This window comes from Triticum urartu, chromosome 3, assembly GCF_003073215.2.
Source record: "Triticum urartu cultivar G1812 chromosome 3, Tu2.1, whole genome shotgun sequence".
NCBI classification, from domain to species: domain Eukaryota; kingdom Viridiplantae; phylum Streptophyta; class Magnoliopsida; order Poales; family Poaceae; genus Triticum; species Triticum urartu.
In genome coordinates, this window is record NC_053024.1 from 646012100 (window position 1) to 646035446 (window position 23347).

Below are 23347 nucleotides of genomic sequence, written 5' to 3' on the forward strand. Positions count from 1 at the left end.
GTCCGTAGGTGAAGATTTATATATAGGAAGTCGAGTTTCGGCCATCGGGAAAGTTTCGGGGGTAATCGGTATTGTATCGGGACCACCGGAAGGGTCCCGGGGGTCCACCAGGTGGGGCCACCTATCCCGGAGGGCCCCATGGGCTGAAGTGGGAGGGGAACCAACCCCTAGTGGGCTGGTGCGCCCCTCCTTGGGCCTCCCCCTGCGTCTAGGGTTGGAAACCCTAGGGGTGGGGGCGCCCCACTTGGCTCGGGGGGCACTCCACCCCCCTTGGCCGCCACCCCCCCTTGGAGATTGCATCTCCTAGGGCCGGCGCCCCCCTAGGGGTCCTATATATAGTGGGGGAGGGAGGGCAGCCGCACCCTAGCCCCTGGAGCCTCCCTCTCCCTCCCATGACACTTCTCCCTTTCCCTGAGCTTGGCGAAGCCCTGCCGAGATCACCGTTGCTTCCACCACCATGCCGTCGTGCTGCTGGATCTCCATCAACCTCTCCTTCCCCCTTGCTGGATCAACAAGGAGGAGACGTCTTCCCAACCGTACGTGTGTTGAACGCGGAGGTTCCGTCCGTTCGACGCTAGGTCATCGGTGATTTGGATTACGACGAGTACGACTCCATCAACCCCGTTCTCTTGAACGCTTCCGCTCGCGATCTACAAGGGTATGTAGATGCACTCTCCTCTCCCTCGTCGCTAGATGACTCCATAGATTGATCTTGGTGATGCGTATAAAATTTTAAAATTCTGCTACGTTCCCCAACAAATGGCTGCTGGAAGTGCTCCATCCACTTTCAGAGATAGAGGGGGGGGGCATGCTACTGATGTCTTTGTGGCGGGTGTGGCACAACCGAAATGAGGTAACACACAACAAAGAACCACCTCCGATGGAGGCATCGAAACGGTTTCTGATGAGATACTTGGACTCCTTGTTATCACTCAAATATTCAGATGAGGAACTTCTGAAAGGGAAACATTTTGTCGCATACGATCGTTTGCCTGAACCGCAAGTGATACCATATGTAGCTCAAAACATCGCGTGGCTTTTGCCTATGGAGGGTTGGTCAAAGCTCAACATCGACGGCTCTTGGACAGATGATGGGAAAGCAGGAGCTGGTATGGTTCTCCGAGACAGTAAGAGTCAGATCATATATACATCATGCTGGGAGCTCTTTTCCTGCAGGAATGCACTGGAGGCAGAACTAAGCGCATGTATGGAGGGTCTCTCGCTAGCAATTCAGAGAACGGAGGTACCTATTCAGGTAGAGATGGACTCACGAGAGGTCTTGAACATGATCACAAATGATTCAATTGATAGATCAATCTTCTCGTCAATGGCGAAGGAAATCAAGCTTCCGAGGAATCTTCGTAGTACTACTTTCAATTATGTTTATCGTAGTCAAAATATTGTTAGTGATTTTTTGGCAAAATTTGCTAGAACCAAGAGTAGAATAATAGTTTGGCTTAACTCTGGATTAGCAGAGGTCATTGAACTTTGTAATGTAGACTGTGGACTTCCCACTTGAGTAATGCAAAGTTTCACCCGTAAAAAATAAAAACATACAGAGGCAGCAACTCTCAGCTCATCAGACAAAGCACTCTCACGTACAGACATATGCAATTCTTGGTTCCCACGGAATAGAAAAAATAGTGCAATTCTTATATCAGGAACTCGGTCGAGTAAAGTACGCACAACACAACACAACAAGGTTATTAGCACCAGCATATAGCTCTTGCGAGACCCCGAAGGACACGATGCAGGAAAAAAATGGGGGGCTCAAAATCCAGTCAGCAGAAAAAGGGCACAAAAGTGCATGTTAGTTAAGAACAGTAAATGTCCCTCTCCCTCAGAAATATTAGGGTAAATCATCACACTTGATGCTATTCCAGGCCTGTTAACAAACATTACTATCAGCAGCAGCAACCCTTCGGTTAGAAAAGAGCTCAAAATCCAGTCAGCAATGCAAAAAGAACCCTTCAAAGACTCTGGAAGGACACACAATCCAAAAAGAGCTCAACATCGTCAGCAGAAAAGTGCTCAAAAGTGCGATGTTAAGAATAGTAAACGACCCTTCAGTTAGAAAGAGATATATTACATAAATCGTCACACTCGCTGCCAGTGGTGCAACTAATAAGGCTGGTCACAGTGGGAATAACTTAGCGAGTAACATAGCACACTTCAAAAAAATTTTACTTATGTGGCAAGTAGTTAATGAGAAGTAGTAACATAATATGTTACTGTAACATAGCGCTTCCCAATACAAGATGAGTCTACAAACTAATAAATGAAGCCATCTATGACATTACTACTATGTTACTTTACACTATGAAGGTAGTAATTTAGACTAGTGTCATATGCATGACACTAGTATAAGTTATTCCCCACTATGACCAGCCTAAGACCGACTCGATCGGTCAATGGTAGTACTAGTAATAATCAATTAACCCGACATGGTACTTTAAACCCTAATCTAATCGAGGCCACGTCGGACGGATCAAGCGGCCGCTCGATCGATCCCGGCCTTCCCCGGATAGCAACGCGGCGTGAAGCCAAGACTCGGCCATGATCGACGAGCGTGGATCATTAGTAGACGGGGCCGGAGGCTGAGCTGTGACATGACTGTCGAACGAAACCGGAAGGCAGGCGGGCCACGCGTGCGGACCCGGGCGGGTCGGCCGAGCCCGGCGGCCACGTCGAGGCCCATGTGGCGCTTGCTGGTTCCAAGGGCCGTTTCAGCCTCTCGTCGCTCCCCGTCGGCGCGCGGCCCCTGGACGTCACCGCTCACCCGCGTCCGTTTCCAGCTTCGCGCATGGCCCCCCAGAGTACTGAGAAATCCGTAGCAAGGTTTCCTCTGATTTATTTTTCTTCGGTTGGCGTCTGTCTCTAGCGGCCAACAACCTGTTTTTGGCCCTACTAGTCTCGTGTCGGCCACTTGACTGCAGCCGTATCATCACTGGATCTGCGGCTGATGATATCGTTTCCTGCATATGCGCGTGATCATCGAGTTCATGAATTTCGGGAGACGGGTGATGGATATTATAATTAGCGAGCAGCTAATTGGAGAACATGCGCCGGAGCAGCTGCACATGCCTTTCTAGTACCTGAAAGAAAGAAAGAACGATAATAATAAAAAAGGAAAAAGCATTATATTACTTGGTTTCAGTTGGCATAAGCCCAAAGGCAAAGGGTTGGTTTGTTTTGTCACGAATTCCATTCTTCCAGCATGGGGTGAGGGCGCCTACAGCCGCATATGACAAATATGACCTCTCAAACACCCGCAGACAGTGATCGAACACTCCTTAAATTATCACAAACTGCATCCGGACATATTGTATTAGATCCTTAAATCCATACAAAATCTTGCAAACTATAAAAACCTGCGTACTACATAGATGATCTAGTTACTCCTTATCGGAGATGTCGACTATCTCCGTGGCCGGCTCTGGGTACATGGGCGACAGCTGCAACTCCGCTGCCTCCAGCTGCTCCGCTCCGGCCTCCTCCTCCTCCATCTCAGCATCGAGTTCGGCGAAGAGCGCGTCGGACGTCGCCTACTCCTGCCGGTTGGCCTTCACATAGGCCTCATCCTGGATGGACTCCATGATGGCCTGCTGCTCCGCTATCTCCGTAGCTTGGACGGCGGCAAACTCAGCCTCCGCCATGTTGAACCCCGGAGCAAGCTGCTCCGCCTCGTCCTCCTCCGAATCCGCCACCTCCATTGGCTCCGGCAGCTGCTCTCCCTCCTCCTCCTCCTCTGGCTCCTGCAAGTTCAAAGGCAGCCCGACAGCGATGCGAGTAGCGCGCCTCGCCTGGATATCCTCCGCAATCTACCAGTGCTCCGGCGTGAGCATAGCGATGTCGGAGAGTGTGGGAGAGCAAGGGAGAGGAGGCAGACGGGCTCAGGTGGCGGCGTGGAGAGGGAGGAGGTGGATGAGCTAAGGTTGGGGGACACCAGCCAGCTTAAACAATCAGATTTGGCCTCGAGCTGCAAGCTGAAGCGGCGCCACGCGGCGTTCGCACCACGGCGACAGAGAAGGCATCCGTCGGATAGCCGGGTTTTCGGCCGATTTCGCGTGAGACTACATCATCAGCCCTATGTGGCGGACGTGCCTGGGCGTGCCCTCATAACCGTTCCATATTTGGGCTGGATATGAGAGGTACCGGTCAGCCCAGGCATTTGAGTCCCGTTTGAGGCGTAGTCAGATTTTCGTGACCGGACGGGCCGCCCGAGCGTTTGTGGTCGATTTGGGACGCCCGGCTGTAGATGCTCTAAACACCAGGCTTGATCCATTATTTGTTGGAGCAAATATGTGTGATCCATGTGCGTGTATATTAAAATATATTGTTATTTTGGGGAGAAATACTTTTTCAACAAGTAAAGGTCTGCGGCAAGGCGACCTCTTATCTCCCCTCCTTTTTAAATACGGTGGAAAACGTGTTTACCAGGACGCTTAGCTGCCAAACGCAATTTGTTTTATGTTTTTTTCTTTCAAAAATGAGGCTTAACAGTCGACTTACTGCATCATATTAGACGTGGTTTGAACCACCGGCCACCGTCCTCTGATTTGCTAAATCTGCTTTTTGGTTTGTTAGATGCTTTCAGACGTGGAGGTGTTATTAGTCTGTAATGTTTAGGGAATATCCCCATTTCCCTAAAAATAATAATCAAGAGATGGCTTGGAATCTGAAATGGTTGTTGGCATGAAATGAGAATTAGTTTTCACAAGAGTATGATATTAAGTACTTTTGGAATTCCTTTGCATTTTAGCAAGTTGAGGAAAGAAGACCTCAAGCAAGTTTCACAAACTGGTTAACGCTTTATACAATGTTAGGTGTTTAGAGAGGTGTTTAGAAAAATAAACCGGGTTTTTCTGAAGCACCGGTATCTATTTGTACAGGAGAGACGCATAATTAAGCGTCTATCCTGTACAAATAAGCACCGATGCTTAGGAAAAAGTTTGGTTTATTTCTTCAAGCACCTCTTCCAAGTACCTTGCATTGTACACGGCCTAAGAGGCCTACGGTTGGAGAGGAAGACTACTATCTATGGTATGTAGAGTTGTGCTAACTAAATCATTCCTTGCAAGTAACCCATTTTACTTGCTCTTAATTCTTAAATGGTCCACTATATGTGAAAAGATTATGAAGGTAATAGGAAACATCACTTGGCAATCTAAGATTTGGTGAGGATGATGAACTTTTTTGGTGGTTTGGGTATCCCTAACTTTACTGTTACTGAGATAGCTAACCACTCATGCCGAATGATTGGGTATTCCTAACTTGAGAGAATGTCCTTGCTTGCTTCATGGATTCGTAGTATAACCTAAATGACCATAAGGTCGGAAAGAAATCATAATTTTTTAGTAGATTGGCCAAAGTGATTTGTTGTAGAGAGGTCTGGAAGGAGGTCCTTGCATGGCTGCAACTTGATGTAGATGTCATCCACTGGTTGAACTTTGGCACAATAAGGTTTTGGTGGGATGGAGTCCTCGCCAACAATGCGCACTCGAGGGGAGCCTTGGCCTCCGTACTACACCTTGTAAGCTGGGAGCTTTGGAAGGAGCGAAAAGCACACGTGTTCAGTACCAAGGCGGCGCCTGTGGCGGTCATAGTGCGAACTATTAAGGAGGAGGCGTCTATCTGGACAGTGACGGGCGCCAAACATTTGTGTAATTTGATGCCGCGAGAGTAGGCCTTTGCCCTTTTCACTTTGGCGGGGCTGTGATGTACTAAACCATACTCTTCTTCTTATTCAATAAAAATAGCGAATCTTTTGCCTCGTTTAAAAAAAAAAGACAAAGCCTTCCCCTTCTAGTATCTGGGCCATTTGGCTACCTATGGCTGGTGGACAATGGAAGAAGTATATTTATTCGGGAGGACCTTTGGCTTGGTTAACTCTAGTTTATGTGTGTTGGCAATTTGATGTTTTTACTTCATCTAGTTTAGTACCTTCACTTTTCCGTGATGACGAGTTGAAGCCTTTTTGCTGCCTTGTGGGGCATGTATCGTACCGTGTTGTAACTGTGCATACTGTTTCATTCCAAGTAGATAACAGGATGACGAGCCTTTTTATCTAAGAATATTTCTTTTCGTTACTCCTATTTAAACAACTGATGTTTAGTGTCCTAAAAACAGCGGGCGTTTAGGGGTTCACCACAAACTAATTAACATTTTTAAATGCACAAACTAGTCAACATGGTACTCACTCTATTTTTTTATTCCGCATTTCAGATTTGTCCGAAGTCAAACTTTGTAAAGTTTGACCAAATTTATATTAAAATTAAATATATAAAAATTTAAAAAATTAATTTCCTCAATCCGGATATGAATTTCAAATAAATATATAATTTGAAAATATATTTTGTTAAGAATTTTTGTTTGCGAGGATTTCAAGATATTAATTTTGATTGTGAATGGTAATAAGTTTTTTGTACTATCTCCGTCCGAAAATATAAGACGTTTTTGAGCATACAAAAACGTCTTATATTTTGAGACAAAGGTAGTTTTTGTAGGCTAGTTTAGCCTTTAAAACAACATAAATTTTGAGACGGAGGTAATATAAACTTGGTTAAACTTCAAAGAGTTTGACTTCAGATAAATCTTTTACGCGGAGCAAAAAAGAAACCGAGGGAGTATGAAGATTCTTTGTACCACAACCTCAAAAAAAGATCTGTTTGCCGTCAAGTACTGCACCTGACGTTTACTTGTTCGTCCTCAAACCGATCGACATGGTACAAGCAAACGGAGGAATCTTCGGATCTTTTCCAAAAGATCAGCAAACGTGCCCCGGCGCCCTGAAAATACAGTTTCTTTCGGGGGCAATATTACAAAATCACACGTTTCTGCGGGGGTCCCATTCCCCGCCGGCTTCTATATAAGGCCGCGGAGATGAGCCTCCCTCCTCCGAAACCCAGACCACACGCACGCACGCCGCGACGCCTCTGAACATTTCTTCCCCTCTCCTCCCAGATATTTTCCCCATCCTGCGCTTTTCCTCCTTCCTTCCTTTCTTCTCCGCCGCAATCTCTGCCAGTACGACATGCCGGAGGCACCTGCACGGGCCGGCGGCGCCTCCGCCCCCGCCGACGTCGACGTCGTCACCTCCAGCGGCCGCCGCAAGATCGCCGCCCATTCCTCCGTTCTTGTAAGCCATCCTTTCCCCGGCTCCTTCGATTTCTCGCCGCATTACCCTGCTCGCCGAACGCTTCCGGCTGCCGCTCGCCGGCACGCGGCGACGGCTAGGTAGGAGGACTCGGCCCGTGAATTCCGATGGTAGCGATCAGGAGACGACATGTGTATGCTATTCAGTCGTCTGAAAATTTCGGTTCTGAAGGGGATATTTATTCTTGTTTCTTTGTTGGCGTCATCGAGCAGGCGTCGGCGTCGCCGGTGCTGGAGACGATCCTGGAGCGCCGGGTGCAGAGGCTGAGGGAGAGCGGCAAGGGCGGCAGGGCCATCGTCCGGATCCGCGGCGTCACCGACGACGTCGCCGCGGCGTTCGTCCGCCTCCTCTACGCCGGCAGCAGGTACCGTGCGCGCTGTGCTCCTCTGCTGTTACCCCCCGGAATAGCCGCTAGTATTCTTTTTCGCACATGCGTTTCTTGCAACCCTGGGTAAGCCAGAGCCTGATGCTCTGTGGAGACCCAGTAATAGTAGTAGCCATTGAGTATTAGCACGAGGAAACAAAATCATTAGGAGAAAGAGCTAATATTAACGCACGAGGTGGGGGGAAAAGAACATTGACACATGCGTTTGTGCCCCACGCTGTCTGTCAAGCTGGGCGATCGGAGCTGTCTGCTCTGAAATAATGGTTTAGCTGCCATCTCGGTGGTAGTAATGGCCAGCTAAATCATGTTCTGATAATTGAATGAAGTACACCAAACAGCATGACGTTCGAGCTGTTCTAATTTGGTAGTACTATGTTTTGCTGGCATCTTGAAATACTAAGTTCGTCGGTTGGATCGAGAAACCAATCAACAGCCAAATCCAAGGCGAATTCCCCGTCGATAACTTTGAGTTTCAATTCTACGAGTGTTCAACAACCCTTTGCGGAGATGAGCTGCCCAGAGGCAGAGCATTTCCTCTCTAGTCGTCGGATCATATCAATCTGCAGATCTACCTCGTCACATGATCAAGAAGACACGACACAGCCACACGCTCTGTGAGACCCAGAACACCGGAGCCTTGCCCTAGGGCGAGCCACACAATCCTTGCCTGCGACCGGCCCGTCCGTCCGCTAGCCTCTGGAATCTCGCAGATCCAGTGAAGCTCCGCACGGATAGTCCCTGTCTGTCGCGGCGCCTAGCTAGCTCCAACTCGGCCAAGTTGCCAATTTCGCACTTGCCTCGCCACAAGAGCAAGATATACAGTAGACGAGATGACACCGCCACCGCATCATCCAAAGTCGCCACGCCATACAAAACCCCGGCAACTTGGCAGAAAACTTTGCCGCCGGAAAACCCCGGCGGCGGGCTGGAACCGCACGTACGACGGCACAGAGACAAGAAAGAAAGAAAATCAAAGTTTAGTTTGGTCTGGTTGGTGGAACCTGCGCTGTAGGGGTAGCGCCTGCCTAGTTGGAACCTCCCTTCCTGCTCCTCCATGGCCACCCGCATGTGTCGTCGCTGTCGCCGGCACCATCATCCTGCCTGCTGGCTACTACTCGTGGGTGTGGAGACAGGGCCGTCCAATCTCACAGCGCGAACTGTTCTTCTACTACTCCTAGTTGCTTGTTTGTATGTATTTTCGGTGATGGCGAATGGACACGCGGAAAAATCAATCACGAGTATCTAATTTGGTGATGGGAATTCTGGACGGCGTGCAGGCGTGCCGAGGGCGAGGTGGAGGAGGACGTGGAGAGGTACGCGGAGCAGCTGCTGGTGCTGGCGCACGCGTACCGGGTGCCGTGGCTCAAGCGGTGGTGCCAGGAGGCCATCGGGTCGCGGCTCACGCCGGGCACCGTCGTGGACGCGCTGCAGCTGGCCGACCTCTGCGACGCGCCGCAGCTGCACCTCCGCTGCATGCGCCTGCTCGCCAAGGAGTTCCGCGCCGTCGAGCGCACCGAGGCATGGCGCTTCCTCCGCGACAACGACCCCTGGCAGGAGCTCGACGTCCTCAGCCGCCTCCACGACGCCGACATGGTACGTACCTCCCTTGCCTCTGAAAAAATCATGCAGTGAAATTCGATCATGTGGCACGACCGGTGCGGGGCATGCCTGTTGGCACTTGAGGTGTCTCTCTGGCCGGTCTGCCGGTGGCATGATGATGATGCCAAAGTGCAACAAAAAGATGGCCCGCCTTGATGTCTCAATGCGCCGTGCACTGGGGAACATGGTGAGCATGCCGACCCGGACTTCCAAACTTCGGGTTCCGGAGGTGATCGGCATGTCGCGTCTGTGCGCATTAAGAAATGACGGGAGGGCCTGGTTTGGCCGGTGCGCCGAGGCCTCGTCATGGTGCACAGGTCGTTTCGGTCGGTGCGTCCACGTCCACCCCAGAGCACGCCGAGTCGAGGAATGGCCGGTGAATGTTCACATCTCCGAAACAGTCGTGCCAAACGTTGTCGTTTGGGTGGAAATTATCCAGGGGTCATGGTTATTTGCTTATGGCGACAGCATAACCCCACCAAACTTTTGATTGGACAAAAGTTAGAAAAGATATCAAGATCTCTACTAGTACTTAAAAAAAAGTTGGCAAACATGTCAAACACGTTATATTGGTTCATCATGTCAAGATCAATTTGCTCCGATAGTAATAATAAGTTTATGAATACTAGTAGTAGAATGTTAACGAGTATGATGAACTGACGGAAACTTTATTCTGGCGTGCAGCGGCGGCGAAAGTGGCGTCGGAAGCGCGCGGAGCAGAAGGTGTACATGGAGCTGAGCGACGCCATGGACATCCTGCGGCACATCTGCACGGAAGGCTGCACGGAGGTCGGCCCCGTGGGGCAGGCGCCGGCCAACTCGCCGTGCCCGGCGTACGCGACGTGCCGGGGACTGCAGCTGCTCATCCGCCACTTCTCCCGGTGCAAGAGCCGCGCGAGCTGCCCCCGGTGCCAGCGAATGTGGCAGCTGCTCCGCCTCCACGCTGCGCTCTGCCGCGTCCCCGACGGCCACTGCAACACTCCTCTCTGCACGTAAGTTCATTTACCCCAACGCACTGATCTGCTTACTCTCACACCTAAACAAATTGAACTCATGTCTGACGTTGCCATGGACCTTGTGTGATCATGCAGGCAGTTCAAGCTCAAGGAGCAGCAGAAGGAGGCGGTGTCGGCTTCGGCGGCGGCGAAGGCCGGCGACGGCAGGTGGGGGCTTCTTGTGAAGAAGGTGAAGGCTGTCAGCGTCATGTCTTCTCTCGGCAAGAGAAGCCCGCCTCCGTGCCAGTGCTGAGCGAATGGATCCCCTCTCTAGGGTTGTGCTTCAAGTGCGGCGAGCGGTGGGGGCGTGATCACACGTGCTCTACCACGGTCCAGCTCCATGTCGCGGAGTAGCTGCTGCAGCTCTTCGGCATCGACGTGGTGTTCGGCGACCAGCCAGCCGCCATTGCCCACAGCCGCTGTCTGCGACACGGGGATGGCCATCTCCGGTCAAGCTCTCACCGGCGGTGTCTCACCGCATGCATTTCAATTGCGCGCGTGGTTGCAAGGCCACGAGATGACATGCTGCTGGATTCGGCCAGCTCCACGTCTTTCGTCGATCAGCAATTCACTGCCAAGCTTGTGGGTATCGTCCCTCTGCTTCAATCTGGGCGCATCAAAGTTGCAGGCGGAGGATAGATCACATGTTACTCAGTTAGAACCGATCTCCTATAATTTAGAGGAGGATAGAGCCGAGTATCTTTTAGATGAGCATATTTGCCTTTCCACAAAAAAAAAAAGATCAGCATATTTGCCACTTTAAAGAACTGTCATTTCTATTCTAGCCTCAATATTTTTCTCCTTTTTGGCCAAATCTTACTACATAGTATTTGCACGGATATTAAATTCAAACATAATAATTAATATTCACACAATTAACGGATATTATAAATTTAAAGTTTACAAATCAAATTACTCAATTCAATTCAAACACACGAAGGGCTCAAATTTAGTAAATAGCATGATAAACACACAATTGTGAAGTGCTACGAAAATGCCACTATGCTCAACAAGGTCATATGGGAGCGGGATAGAACTTCTCGGTTCTTGATGTTGCGATGTGTTGCTAGAAATCTATGTACCCTATTTTGTATCGTGTTTCGGCTCAACAGGATCTCTATTGAAGATGTATCGAAAGTTCTCTGGCATGCCTCTCTCATCTCTCTCATCTTCAATGATAATGTTATATGCAAGATGATGCAACATGTCATGATCTTCCATAGGACCTTCAAGATCCAATACTCGACATGGCCATGAATTATTTCAAAGCACTTCTGAAACACAACGAAAGCTCTGTCGACAGCCTTCTTTGTCGATTCTTGACGCATTGCAAAGTGAGATTTCTTGTTACCTTTCGGACACGTGATTGTTTTGACAAATGTGGTCCATGAAGGATAGATATCATTTGCACGGTAGTAAGCCATCGTGTACTCACGGCCGTTGACAACATAGTTGCAAGGAGAAGCATTTCCGACAAGTAGCCTGGAGAACAATAGTGATCTCGATAGCACATTTGGGTCATTGTGATTTCTGAGAGCCAGGAAATCCAAAGAATGAATGCAAAATTCACAGTCTCCGGTGTAACAAACTCAAGAATGTTTGTCAGATATTTGAAGTGGCCTTTGTACTGACTTTTTCATCAAGAAGGATAATTCTTCCATTTCTAGTGCATGCACTCAATTGGTTCAAGCATCCTAGGCCATTCTCGTTCTTTACTCAAAGCCAGCAGCCTCTCAGTGTCTTTATTGGTGGGTGCCCTCAAGTATTCCAGCCCAAAGATCTCAATGACGGCGTTTGTGTATTTCGAACGGCCTCCAAGATTGTATCTTCTCCAACACGACGGAACAACCATAGGCGAGCATTAGAACAGTCGTGATACATGATACGGCTTCAACTTATCTACTTTTTCAGACACTTTTGCTCTTGTTTTGGACTCTAATTGCATGATTTGAATGAAACTAGCCCGGACTAACATTGTTTTCAGAAAAAAAAAAACTATTTTGGTGTATTTTTGTGCAGAAATAAAAATTCTTGGACTTGTATGAAACTTTACGAGGATTTTTTCTGAAATATATAAGAAAAACTGACGCTGAGAACTACCAGAGGGGGACCACGAGGGAGCCACAAGCTCAGGTGGCGCACACACCATGAGGCTCGTTGTGTGAGCTTGTGGACCCCACGAGCCTCCGTTTTGTTGGGAAACATAATAGAAAACAAAAAAAATCACGCCTACGATCACCCAAGATCAATATGAAGATGCATAACAGGTTGGGATCACGATCGTTACTGTCACCGAGTTGCAGCGAAAGAAAAATGTGTCGGTGTAGATCGTACTTGAAGTCCCTTGAACCGTCGATGAACGATCCCTCATACTGCTCCTGAACAATCCTTCAAACCGAATATCGAAAGCATGGCCTCTCTACTTGGTTGCAAGCATGCAACATTCACGATACGGCAGCGCTTCGCCGCCCAGAGCTAATTGTCGCCGGAGAATTAGAGGGAGGAGATTAGAACTAGAAGAATTAGAATTAGAACTAGAAGAGGCTCCAAAACTTGTATATACAAAAGAACAAATCATGATTTCCTTAAGCTTGTGACCCCGTAGGTTCGGTAACTCATAGACATGAACGAAATTGTTCATTCTATGACTGAAAGCGGAACTGTGGACGTCCATATCGATCCCTATGAGCACATGAATGATATTCGAGTGAACCTTTGGTTATTATGTGATGTTACCTTTGCTTCGCGATACTTCAAAACAATCGGGATGCATCCGTATCCTCTTGAGTCATCACCATGCTCATTATACCGAAATCCCCGTTATCGGTTTTATTCTTCTATCTTGTTATCGAGTTCTGACATCCCTGTAACGTAGTCACCTGTGTCTGGCCAGACGATGATGGATGCCATCACACCGAGAGGGCCCTAAGAATATCTCTCCATCTTTTGAGGAGCAAATCTCACTCTCGAGCTATCTAGCCCTTGTCGAACTTTCTGATGAACCTGTAAGTTGTCGTTATGATCACCATGTTACAAGTGATGTTTGAGCAACCCCAAAGCCCATCATACGGGAAGAAGTTTATAGCCGGCAAGTACAATAGTTGCATATAAATATGCACTAATTTTTTGATACATGGCCCACCTCACTGTCTCACAACATGTCTAGGAGCACGTGCTGCAGCCGGCTGTTAATCAGTAGCCCGCTTCCCTTCTCTCTCCTCTCTCTCCTCCAACTCATCCAAAATATAATATTTAAAAGCTTATAGCCCGCCTACGCCATCCTATTGTACTTGCTCTAATGACAGAGAAGGTTTTATGGCTATAGTTAAGGAATAGGCCATGAACAGAATGATGAAATATGATCCCAAGTTTGCAACTTCTCCTATTTTCGTTACTGATAAGGATTATGAATTCCCCGTTGATCCTGATCTTATTACTTTGGTAGAATTTGATCATTTTCATGGTTATGAATATGAAACCGTTGTTGCACACCTCACTAAATTGGATGAAATTGCCACCCTATTTACTCAAGAGCCATGTTCAAGAATTCGTCCAATTAACCAATTAACTTGCCATGCCTAGTCGTAGGGTCACTCAGTAGGTGATAAATTGATAAATCATCCAATTAATTCATTAATTGGCCGATTAGCCTATTAATCCCCTACTTGCCAGCCAACCGAGCAGGTACCAGTTAACGATTTCCTCAACAATGTTCAAGAGGAAAAGATTCACTATTACTATATTTTTAAATTGTTTCCTTTTTCATTAAAGGGTGATGCTAAAACTTGGTTTAATAATCTTACTTCGGGTTGTGTGCATAGTCCGCAAGACATGATCTATAACTTCACTAAAAAATATTTTGCTGCTCATAAGAAACAAGCTGACTTACAGGAAATATATAATTTTGGACAATTTGAGGAAGACCAACTCCCTCAAGCTTGGGGAGGCTTATGTAATTATTAAATGCTTTGCATGATCATCCTCTGAAAAAATGGAATACTTGACATCTTTTATAATGGACTAATCGATGCATCTAGGGACTACCTAGATTGTTGTGCTGGTTGTGTTTTTAGGGAAAGAACAATCGAGCAAGCTCACAAATTATTGAATAACTTATTGAGAAATGCTTATGATTGGACACTTTCTAAACCACCTTCGAAGCCAACTCTGAAGAAAAGATGTATTCTATTTCTCAGTCTAAATGTACGTGATGGGACATGAAATCTACATGTTGGGCTCATTATTTCAACATTAATGAGACAATGAAGAAGTTGTATGATGTGTTCTAGCTCTCTATTGTGATCAAATCTCTCCTTCAAGGAGGTCATGTTTCTTTTGAATTCAACTTCATTTCCAAACGAGGCAAAGTGACGGACACTCTCATCCATAAGGACACACCTGTAGTAACCACATGACTTGTTATTGGGCTGTCGCAAGGGGTTCAAATTGAATACATGGGTTAGCTTGGATGCTTTGTTCATCAAGTTTAGGCCTCCTTCGTGATTTTTGAACACGACATAAGCATCGGTCACTATGCTCCTCATTTCAGTGAAGTTTCGGGTGTTTCGTCGCTTCACATTAATCTATGCAGAGGAATCTAAGTAAAAAACTTTGACCCAAGACATGACAATTACTAGAAGGACCTGGTCGTTTCTACATACGCATGAGAAAACAAAGGTCCAGGGTCGTCGGCTCTAGTGCCACACCGGCAAGAGGCCTACCACAAGGGCACAAGCGCTCGCTGAACGCCAGGCCGACGCGCTGCAAGGTGTAGCCATTGCTGGGGAGGAACCTGAAGGAAATATGCCCTAGAGGCAATAATAAAGTTATTTTTTATTTCCTTATTTCATGATAAATGTTTATTATTCATGCTAGAATTGTATTAACCGGAAACTTAGTACATGTGTGAATACATATACAAACAAAGTGTCACTAGTATGCCTCTACTTGACTAGCTCGTTGAATCAAAGATGGTTAAATTTCCTAGCCACAGATATGAGTTGTCATTTGATTAACGGGATCACATCATTAGAGAATGATGTGATTGACTTGACCCATTCCGTTAGTTTAGCATTTGATCGTTTTAGTTTACTGCTATTGCTTTCTTCATGACTTATACATGTTCCTATGACTATGAGATTATGCAACTCCCGATTACCGGAGGAACACTTTGTGTGCTACCAAACGTCACAACGTAACTGGGTGATTATAAAGGTGCTCTACAGGTGTCTCCGATGGTACTTGTTGAGTTGGCATAGATCAAGATTAGGATTTGTCACTCCGATTGTCGGAGAGGTATCTCTGGGCCCTCTCGGTAATGCGCGTCACTATAAGCCTTGCAAGCAATGTGACTAATGAGTTAGTTGCGGGATGTTGTATGACCGAACGAGTAAAGAGACTTGCCGGTAACGAGATTGAGCTAGGTATTGGGATACCGACGATCGAATCTCGGGCAAGTAACATACCGATAACAAAAGGAACAACGTATATTGTTATGCGGTTTGATCGATAAAGATCTTCGTAGAATATGTAGGAACCAATATGAACATCCATGTTCCGCTATTGGTTATTGACCGGAGACATGTCTCGGTCATGTCTACATAGTTCTCGAACCCGTAGGGTCCGCACGCTTAAAGTTTTGTGACGATCAGTATTATGATTTTATATGTTTTGATGTACCGAAGGTAGTTCGGAGTCCCGGATATGATCACGGACATGACGAGGAGTCTCGAATTGGTCGAGATGTAAAGATCGATATATTGGATGACTATGTTCGGATACCAGAAAGGTTCCGGGAGGTTTCAGACATATACCGGAGTACCGGGGTTTATCGGAACCCCCGGGGAGTATATTGGGCCTAATGGGCCTTAGTGGGAGAAGAGGAGGGGCGGCCAAGGGCAGCCGCGCGCCCCCTCCCCCTCTAGTCCGAATTGGACAAGGAGGGGGGCGCCCCCCTTTCCTTCTCTCTTCTCTCCCTTCCTTCTCCTCTCCTACTCCAACTAGGGAAAAAAGGAGTACTCCTGGTGGGAGTAGGACTCTCCCCTTGGCGCGCCCTCCTCCTTGGCCGGCCGTCTCCCCCTTAGCTCCTTTATATACGGGGGCAGGGGACACCCCTATAGACACAACAATTCATTTGTTGATCTCTTAGCCGCGTGCGGTGCCCCCCTCCACCATAATCCACCTCGGTCATACTGTAGCGGTGCTTAGGCGAAGCCCTGCAACGGTAGCTTCATCAACATCGTCACCACGCCGTCGTGCTGACGAAACTCTTCCTCGAGCTCTACTGGATCGTGAGTTCGCGGGGCGTCACCGAGCTGAACGTGTGTTGAACGTGTGCTGAACGCGAAGGTGTCGTACGTTCGGTACTGAGGATCGGTCGATCGTGAAGACGTACGACTACATCAACTGCGTTGTCATAACGCTTCCGCTTAACGGTCTACGAGGGTACGTGGACGACACTCTCCCCTCTCGTTGCTATGCATCACCATGATCTTGCGTGTGCGTAGGATTTTTTTTAAATTACTACGTTCCCCAACAGAACCATCGGAAGCTCACGAAAAAGACATAGCCTTGGATCCATGGCCGCAGATCCGGGGAAGAAATGGTGTCGCTGCTACTTGTGAGCTGTGTTGGGATTTCCTCGGAGAGGGGATGATGATGTAGTGCAATAGTGATAAGTATCTCCCTCGGTTATGAAACTAAGGTTATCAATTCAGTAGGAGAACCAAGCAGCACTATGTAAACAACATCTGCACACAAAGAACAAATACTTGCAACCCAACACGTAGAGGGGTTGTCAATCCCTCAACGGTTACGAGCAAGATTAAATTGTATATGTTTTGATAGATAGATCAAACAAAAATACAAAATAAAATAAATAAAAGAAAAATACAACAAGTTATTTTTAGTTTTAATATATGATAGAAGATAGATCTGAGCCATAGTTTTCACTAGAGGCTTTCTCGAGAAAATAACATCGGTGGTTAAACAAATTACTGTTGGGCAATTGATAGAAAAACATATAATTATGACGATATCAAAGGCAATGATCATACATAGGCATCACGTTCGAGATTAGTAGACCGAAACGATCATGCATGTACTAGTATTAATCCATACTTCGACCGCTATCTAGCATGCATCTAGTGTATTAAGTTCATGGAAAAATGAAGTAATGCTTTAAGCAAGATGATATGATGTAGACAAGATAAACTTACGTAAGATATAAACCCATTTTTTCCCCTTAATTGCAACAATACATACGTGTCCTGTCCCTTTCTGTCACTGGGATTGAGCACCGCAAGATCAAAACCATTACAAAGCACCTCTTCCCATGGCAAGATAAATTAATCTAGTTGGCCAAATCAAATCAACAAATCAGAGAAGAAATACGAGGCTATATAAATCATGCAGAAAAGAGTTCAGAGAAAACGCAAATAATATTCAAGGATAGATTTGATCATAAACTCGCAATTCATCGGATCGCAACAAACACACCGCAAAAAAGAATTACATCAAATAGAACTTCAAGAACATCAAGGAGAACATTGTATTGAATAACATCGAGAGAGAAGACATCTAGCTACTAACTATGGACCTGTAGGTATATGGTAAACTACTCACGCATTATCGGAGGGGCGACAAAGATGATGAAGAACCCCTCCGTGATAGTTTCCCCATCCGATAGAGTGCCAGAAAGGGTCCCCAAATAGAATCTCTCGAGAACGGAGGCTTGCGGCAGCAGAAAAAGTATTTCGTGGACTCCCTGGTAGGTTTCCTGATTTAGAGTATTTATATGTCAAATGGAGGCTTGTGGGCCACTCCTTCGTCTTCTCGTTCCTTCCCGAAGCTTTCAAGGTCACTTATTGCCAGAAAAAAATCTCCAAAAAGTTTCATGACATTTGAACTTTGTTTGGTACTAATATTCTACAGTCAAAAACATGCAAAAACAACAACTGTCACTGAACACTAAGTTAATAGATTAGTCCCAAAAAATGATATAATATAATAATATGAAAAAATAAAAAATTATAGATATGTTGGAGACGTATCAGCCGTCACAGCCGTCACGGCACCACCAAGGGCGTCCCAAACCAGTCGAGGAGCTCTGCCACCCACATCCCGGGATCCAACACCGGTAGGAGCAAGCGACACTGAAGAGAGGGGAACATCGCCAGGATCCTACACCGTCAAAATCTGACACCGGCCATGGGGGCGGAAGAGCCAGGCCGACACCAGGCGCATGCGACAACCAGTGGCAAGGGGGCGGGATTGGGGCCCTAAGATGTGTACAACAACTGGAGGCTAGGCGACATGTGGGAGGATGAGTTGGATGCTCCGTCGGTCGCGAGTTAGGGTTCCCTGCCGCCTCCAGGGAGGGCCATGCAGGGGTCGTAGGGGGGCGGCTCGGACTGAGGACCGGAATTGCAAAACAAAACGAAATCCAGGGAACCGGTACATGAGTTGGGGAGTTGTGGTTGAATGGGAGCTGGTGTTGAACCATGGGGCTCCTCCTCAAGGAGCTGCCTGAAGGGCTTGGACGCGGCGCAAGTGACCAGAAAAGCACCGCAAGAGGATGCGTGCTTGGGTGTTGCGACAGCTTCACCAACGAAAAAGCTCCCAGTCACCGCATGTCCGTCGTCCTGATGGTGGTGTTGCTCCTGCGGCACCACCCTAGGTTCATCCTCCTCAGTGTTGCGGTCGCACGACATGCCTCTCTTGCCGACATGGCCGAAATATCGGATTGGAAGCCGTCGTTGGGTTGGGGTTCGGGAGAGGAAGAGATGGGATGACGGGGTAGATGGAGAAGCGGATGGAATTGGCTAGGAGAACGTCCCCACGATCACATGGGTCTGGGGAATGAGGCTGTGATTTGCGCAGCGATTTAGGAGAAGTTGCGTTCGTTGCAGCGGAGCACAAGTGTTGACACAGCATGACACAGCAAAGAAGATTTTTATTGTAGGACGGAGCAGAAGGACGAAAGGTCGAAGAGATCGAGCGAAACGCATGAGCAACTAGAGAGGACACCTTGTGTCCTTTTTAAGTACTCCCACCGATCAATATTAATTGTGGCTCATTTAGCACATATATGGATCAGAGGGAGTAGTTTATAAAGATATTATTTTGGTTGTCACCGATGCTCTCTTAATGTATAATCAATACGAAAACAAGATGTTTAAACAAAAATAGATACCTTGCAACTTTGTTCCCTGTTCTAGGATTGCAAAGTTTGTTGCTACGTGGACAAATCGCACACATTGCTACTAGTATTACAGATTTACAGTGCAGGCAGTATCTTGCAACAAATTTCCGCCCGTTTCCTCTCTCGCCCCACAAAAGAATAACACTACGACTGATAATATATATAACTAATGTACATTGCTCAATAGAGAGATTATACACTGGAAAGACGGGCCAAAAATAGGCCGCTTTCTCTACACTCGCACACTACATCTAGCTACCTGTCCCAGGCTGATGCAAGCTGCGATTGCACAACATTCGATCAGCTCTGAGAGGGGATCCTCAGTAACATACATTCCATACGCTCAGGCTCAGCAGCACTGAGATTGAGAGGGAGGGCTTCTCTTGCCGAGAGAAGACATGACGCTGACAGCCTTCACCTTCTTCACAAGAAGCCCCCACCTGCCGTCGCTGCCGTCGCCGGCCTTCGCGGCCGCCGAAGCCGACACCGCCTCCTTCTGCTGCTCCTTGAGCTTGAACTGCCTGCATGATCAGATGAGATCCATGGCAACGTCAGACATGAGTTCAATTTGCTTATGCGTGAGAATGAGCAGAGCCGTGCGTTGGGGCAAATGAACTTACGTGCAGAGAGGGGTGTTGCAGTGGCCGTCGGGGACGCGGCAGAGCGCGGCGTGGAGGCGGAGCAGCTGCCACATGCGCTGGCACCGGGGGCAGGTGGCCCGGCTTTGGCACCGGGAGAAGTGGCGGATGAGCAGCTGCAGGCCCCGGCACGTCGCGTACGCCGGGCACGGCGAGTTGGCCGGCGCCTGCCCCACGGGTCCGACCTCCGTGCAGCCGTCCGTGCAGATGTGCCGCAGGATGTCCATGGCGTCGCTCAGCTCCATGTACACTTTCTGCTCCGCGCGCTTCCGACGCCACTTTCGCCGCCGCTGCACGCCAGAATAAAGTTTCCGTCAGTTCATCATACTCGCGAGCATGCATAAAAATTACTACCGGAGTAGATTGATCTCGACATGACGAACCAAAAACGTGTTCGACATTTTTGCAAACTTTTTAAATAGTGGAGTATCTTTGACGCTTTTTCCTAACTTTTGTCAAATCAAAAGTTTGATGGGCATATGCGGTCATAAGCAATAACCGTGACCGCTGGGACGAAAACGTTTGGCACGACCGTTTCGGAGATGTGAACATTCACCGGCCATTCCTCCACCCGGCGTGCTGTCGGGTGGACGTGGACGCACCAACCGAAACGACCTATGCAGGATGACGAGACCTCAAGCACCGGCCAAATCAGGCCCTCGCGTCATTTCTTAATGCCCACGAACGCGACATGGCGAGCACCTCCCGAAGCCGACCGGGCCGGGCGGCATGCATGCTCGCCATGTCTCCCAGTGCACGGCGCACTGAGACGTCGAGGGAGGCGGACCATCGATCTGTCACTGCGCTTTGGAATGCATCATCTCATCTCGCCACCGCCCAAAGTGACACCCCAACACCTCTCGAGTGCCAACAGACATGATTTCACCGCATGAATTTTCAGAGGCAATAAGGTACGTACCATGTCGGCGTCGTGGAGCTGGCGGAGGACGTCGAGCTCCTGCCAGGGGTCGTTGTCGCGGAGGAAGCGCCAGGCCTCGGTGCGCTCGACGGCGCGGAACTCCTTGGCGAGGAGGCGCATGCAGCGGAGGTGCAGCTGCGGCGCGTCGCAGAGGTCGGCCAGCTGCAGCGCGTCCACGACGGTGCCCGGCGTGAGCCGCGACCCGATGGCCTCCTGGCACCACCGCTTGAGCCACGGCACCCGGTACGCGTGCGCCAGCACCAGCAGCTGCTCCGCGTACCTCTCCACGTCCTCCTCCACCTCGCCCTCGGCACGCCTGCACGCCGTCCAGAATTCCCATCACCAAATTAGATACTCGTGATTGATTTTTCCGCGTGTCCATTCGCCATCACCGAAAATACATACAAACAAGCAACTAGGAGTAGTAGAAGAACAGTTCGCGCTGTGAGATTGGACGGCCCTGTCTCCACACCCACGAGTAGTAGCCAGCAGGCAGGATGATGGTGCCGGCGACAGCGACGACACATGCGGGTGGCCATGGAGGAGCAGGAAGGGAGGTTCCAACTAGGCAGGCGCTACCCCTACAGCGCAGGTTCCACCAACCAAGACCAAACAAAACACACAGGGAAAAGAAAGAACTTGCGGTGCTCGACGGCTCGCGCGCGCGCGCGCAAGTTGCCGGGGTTTTGCTTTTGCATGGCCCGGCTTGGGCGCGGCGAGGTTAAGGTTTATCTGTGTGTCGTCTCGCCTATCTTCTGACGAGGCAGAACTGGCGAGTTGGCAAGTTGGAGATAGCTAGGCGCCGCGACAGACAGGGACAGAGATTCTAAGATTCGCCTGTTCGTGTGGAGGTTGATAGAATCTACTCCTTCAGTTCGGAATTGCTTGTCTCAAATATGGATGTATCTAGAACTAAAATACATCTAGATATATCCATTTTTACGACAAGTAATTTCGAACGGAGGGAGTACGATAGATCCCACCGGGCTAGCGGACGGAAGGGTCGATCTCAAGCATGCAAATTGTCGGGGGCGTGTGTGGCTCGGCGTCGGCCGGCGACCGGCGAGGCAAAGGGTTGCGAAACACTAGTATAGAAGAACTGGAATTCAAAGTTGTAGATGGGGAATTCGCATTGGTTTTCGTTGTTGGTTGGTTTCTCGGTCCTACAGATGAACTCGGTCTTTCAAGATGCCAGCAAAACATACAAAAAATACTAGAACAATTCTAGAAAGAAAAAAGAAACAGCGTGTACTATTTGGTGTATTCATTCAATTATGGGAACATAATTTGGCTGGCAATTACTAGGACCGAGATGATGATTGTGAACGAAAACATGAAAAAGAAAGTTCTTTTTTTGGCAGCTATAGACCATGTGAGAGGCTATGCTGACAGCGTGGGGCACACACGCATGTGGCGTGTTTGTTACCCCTCCTATTCCTAGTGATCTTTTCTCCTCGTGCTAATACTTAATGCCTACTACTATTACTGGGTCTGACCAGAGCATCAAGCTCTGGCTTACCCAGGGTCGCAAGAAACGCATGTGCGAAAAATAATAGCAGCAGCAATTCCAGGGAGGAAACAGCAGAGGCGGTACCTGCTGCCGGCGTAGAGGAGGCGGACGAACGCCGCCGCGACGTGGTCGGTGACGCCGCGGACCCGGACGACGGCCCTGCCGCCCTTGCCGCTCTCCCTCAGCCTCTGCAGCCGGCGCTCCAGGGTCGTCTCCAGCACCGGCGACGCCGACGCCTGCTCGATGACGCCAACAAAGAAACAAGAATAAATATCCCCCCTTCAGAACTGAAATTTTCAGACGACCGAATCGCATACACACACCGTCTCCTGAATCCTGATCGCTAGCATCGGAATTCACGGACCGCGTCCGCGTGCCAGCGGGCGGGGTAATGCGGCGAGAAATCAAAGGGGACGGAGAAAGGATGGCTTACAAGAACGGAGGAATGGGCGGCGATCTTGCGGCGGCCGCTGGAGGTGACGACGTCGACGTCGGCGGGGGCGGAGGCGCCGCCGCCGCCGCCGGCTGCCCGTGCAGGTGCCTCCGGCATGTCGCGCTAGGGATAACTAGGAGAAATTGCGGCGGAGGAGGAAGAAAAGCGCAGGGGCGAAATATCTGGGAAATGTCGCGGCGTGCGTGTGGTGTTGGTTTCGGGGGAGGGAGGCTCAACTCTGCGCCCGTTCGAGCGCTTATATAGAAGAGCCGGCGGGGAACGGAATTATGGGACCCGCTGCAAAACGTGCGGTTTTGTAATATTGCCCTCTAGAGAAACCGTATTCTCAGGGATGTCATGGGCACGGTCGCTGTTCTTTGTTTGGAAGATCGGGGAAAGATCGGAAGATTTCTGCGGCTCGGTTGTACCATGTCGATCAGGTTGTGGACGAACACGTAGGCGACAGGTGTGTCAGTGCTGACCGAAGAAAGAATTTGCCATGGAGAAATA

General features: G+C 48.8%; 2 protein-coding genes across 2 annotated transcripts; one reads left to right on the forward strand and one right to left on the reverse strand.

The window, feature by feature from the left end:
• The first annotated feature begins 6899 nt into the window (after positions 1-6899).
• LOC125545649 (BTB/POZ and TAZ domain-containing protein 2-like) lies at positions 6900-10899 on the forward strand. Its single transcript, XM_048709666.1, has 5 exons — positions 6900-7138; positions 7369-7520; positions 8819-9134; positions 9825-10132; positions 10232-10899. The coding sequence occupies exons 1-5, from the start codon at positions 7034-7036 to the stop codon at positions 10386-10388; spliced, it is 1038 nt and encodes a 345-aa protein (XP_048565623.1). The 5' UTR covers positions 6900-7033; the 3' UTR covers positions 10389-10899.
• An 8410-nt stretch (positions 10900-19309) lies between these two features.
• LOC125545650 (BTB/POZ and TAZ domain-containing protein 2-like) lies at positions 19310-23084 on the reverse strand. The gene is made up of 5 exons (XM_048709667.1): positions 22838-23084; positions 22489-22640; positions 20895-21210; positions 19958-20265; positions 19310-19858 (listed from the first exon to the last, which is right to left on the reverse strand). The coding sequence occupies exons 1-5, from the start codon at positions 22952-22954 to the stop codon at positions 19687-19689; spliced, it is 1065 nt and encodes a 354-aa protein (XP_048565624.1). The 5' UTR covers positions 22955-23084; the 3' UTR covers positions 19310-19686.
• Between the last annotated feature and the right edge of the window lie 263 nt (positions 23085-23347).

Coding starts and splice junctions, on each gene's coding strand:
- LOC125545649 (XM_048709666.1), top strand. CDS start 7,034: ATGCCGGAGGCACCTGCACGGGCCGGCGGCGCCTCCGCCCCCGCCGAC. Junction 7,521..8,818: donor CTCCTCTACGCCGGCAGCAG/GTACCGTGCGCG, acceptor GACGGCGTGCAG/GCGTGCCGAGGGCGAGGTGG. Junction 10,133..10,231: donor TGCAACACTCCTCTCTGCAC/GTAAGTTCATTT, acceptor GTGATCATGCAG/GCAGTTCAAGCTCAAGGAGC.
- LOC125545650 (XM_048709667.1), bottom strand. CDS start 22,954: ATGCCGGAGGCACCTGCACGGGCAGCCGGCGGCGGCGGCGGCGCCTCC. Junction 22,641..22,837: donor CCGCCCATTCCTCCGTTCTT/GTAAGCCATCCT, acceptor GTCATCGAGCAG/GCGTCGGCGTCGCCGGTGCT. Junction 21,211..22,488: donor CTCCTCTACGCCGGCAGCAG/GTACCGCCTCTG, acceptor GACGGCGTGCAG/GCGTGCCGAGGGCGAGGTGG.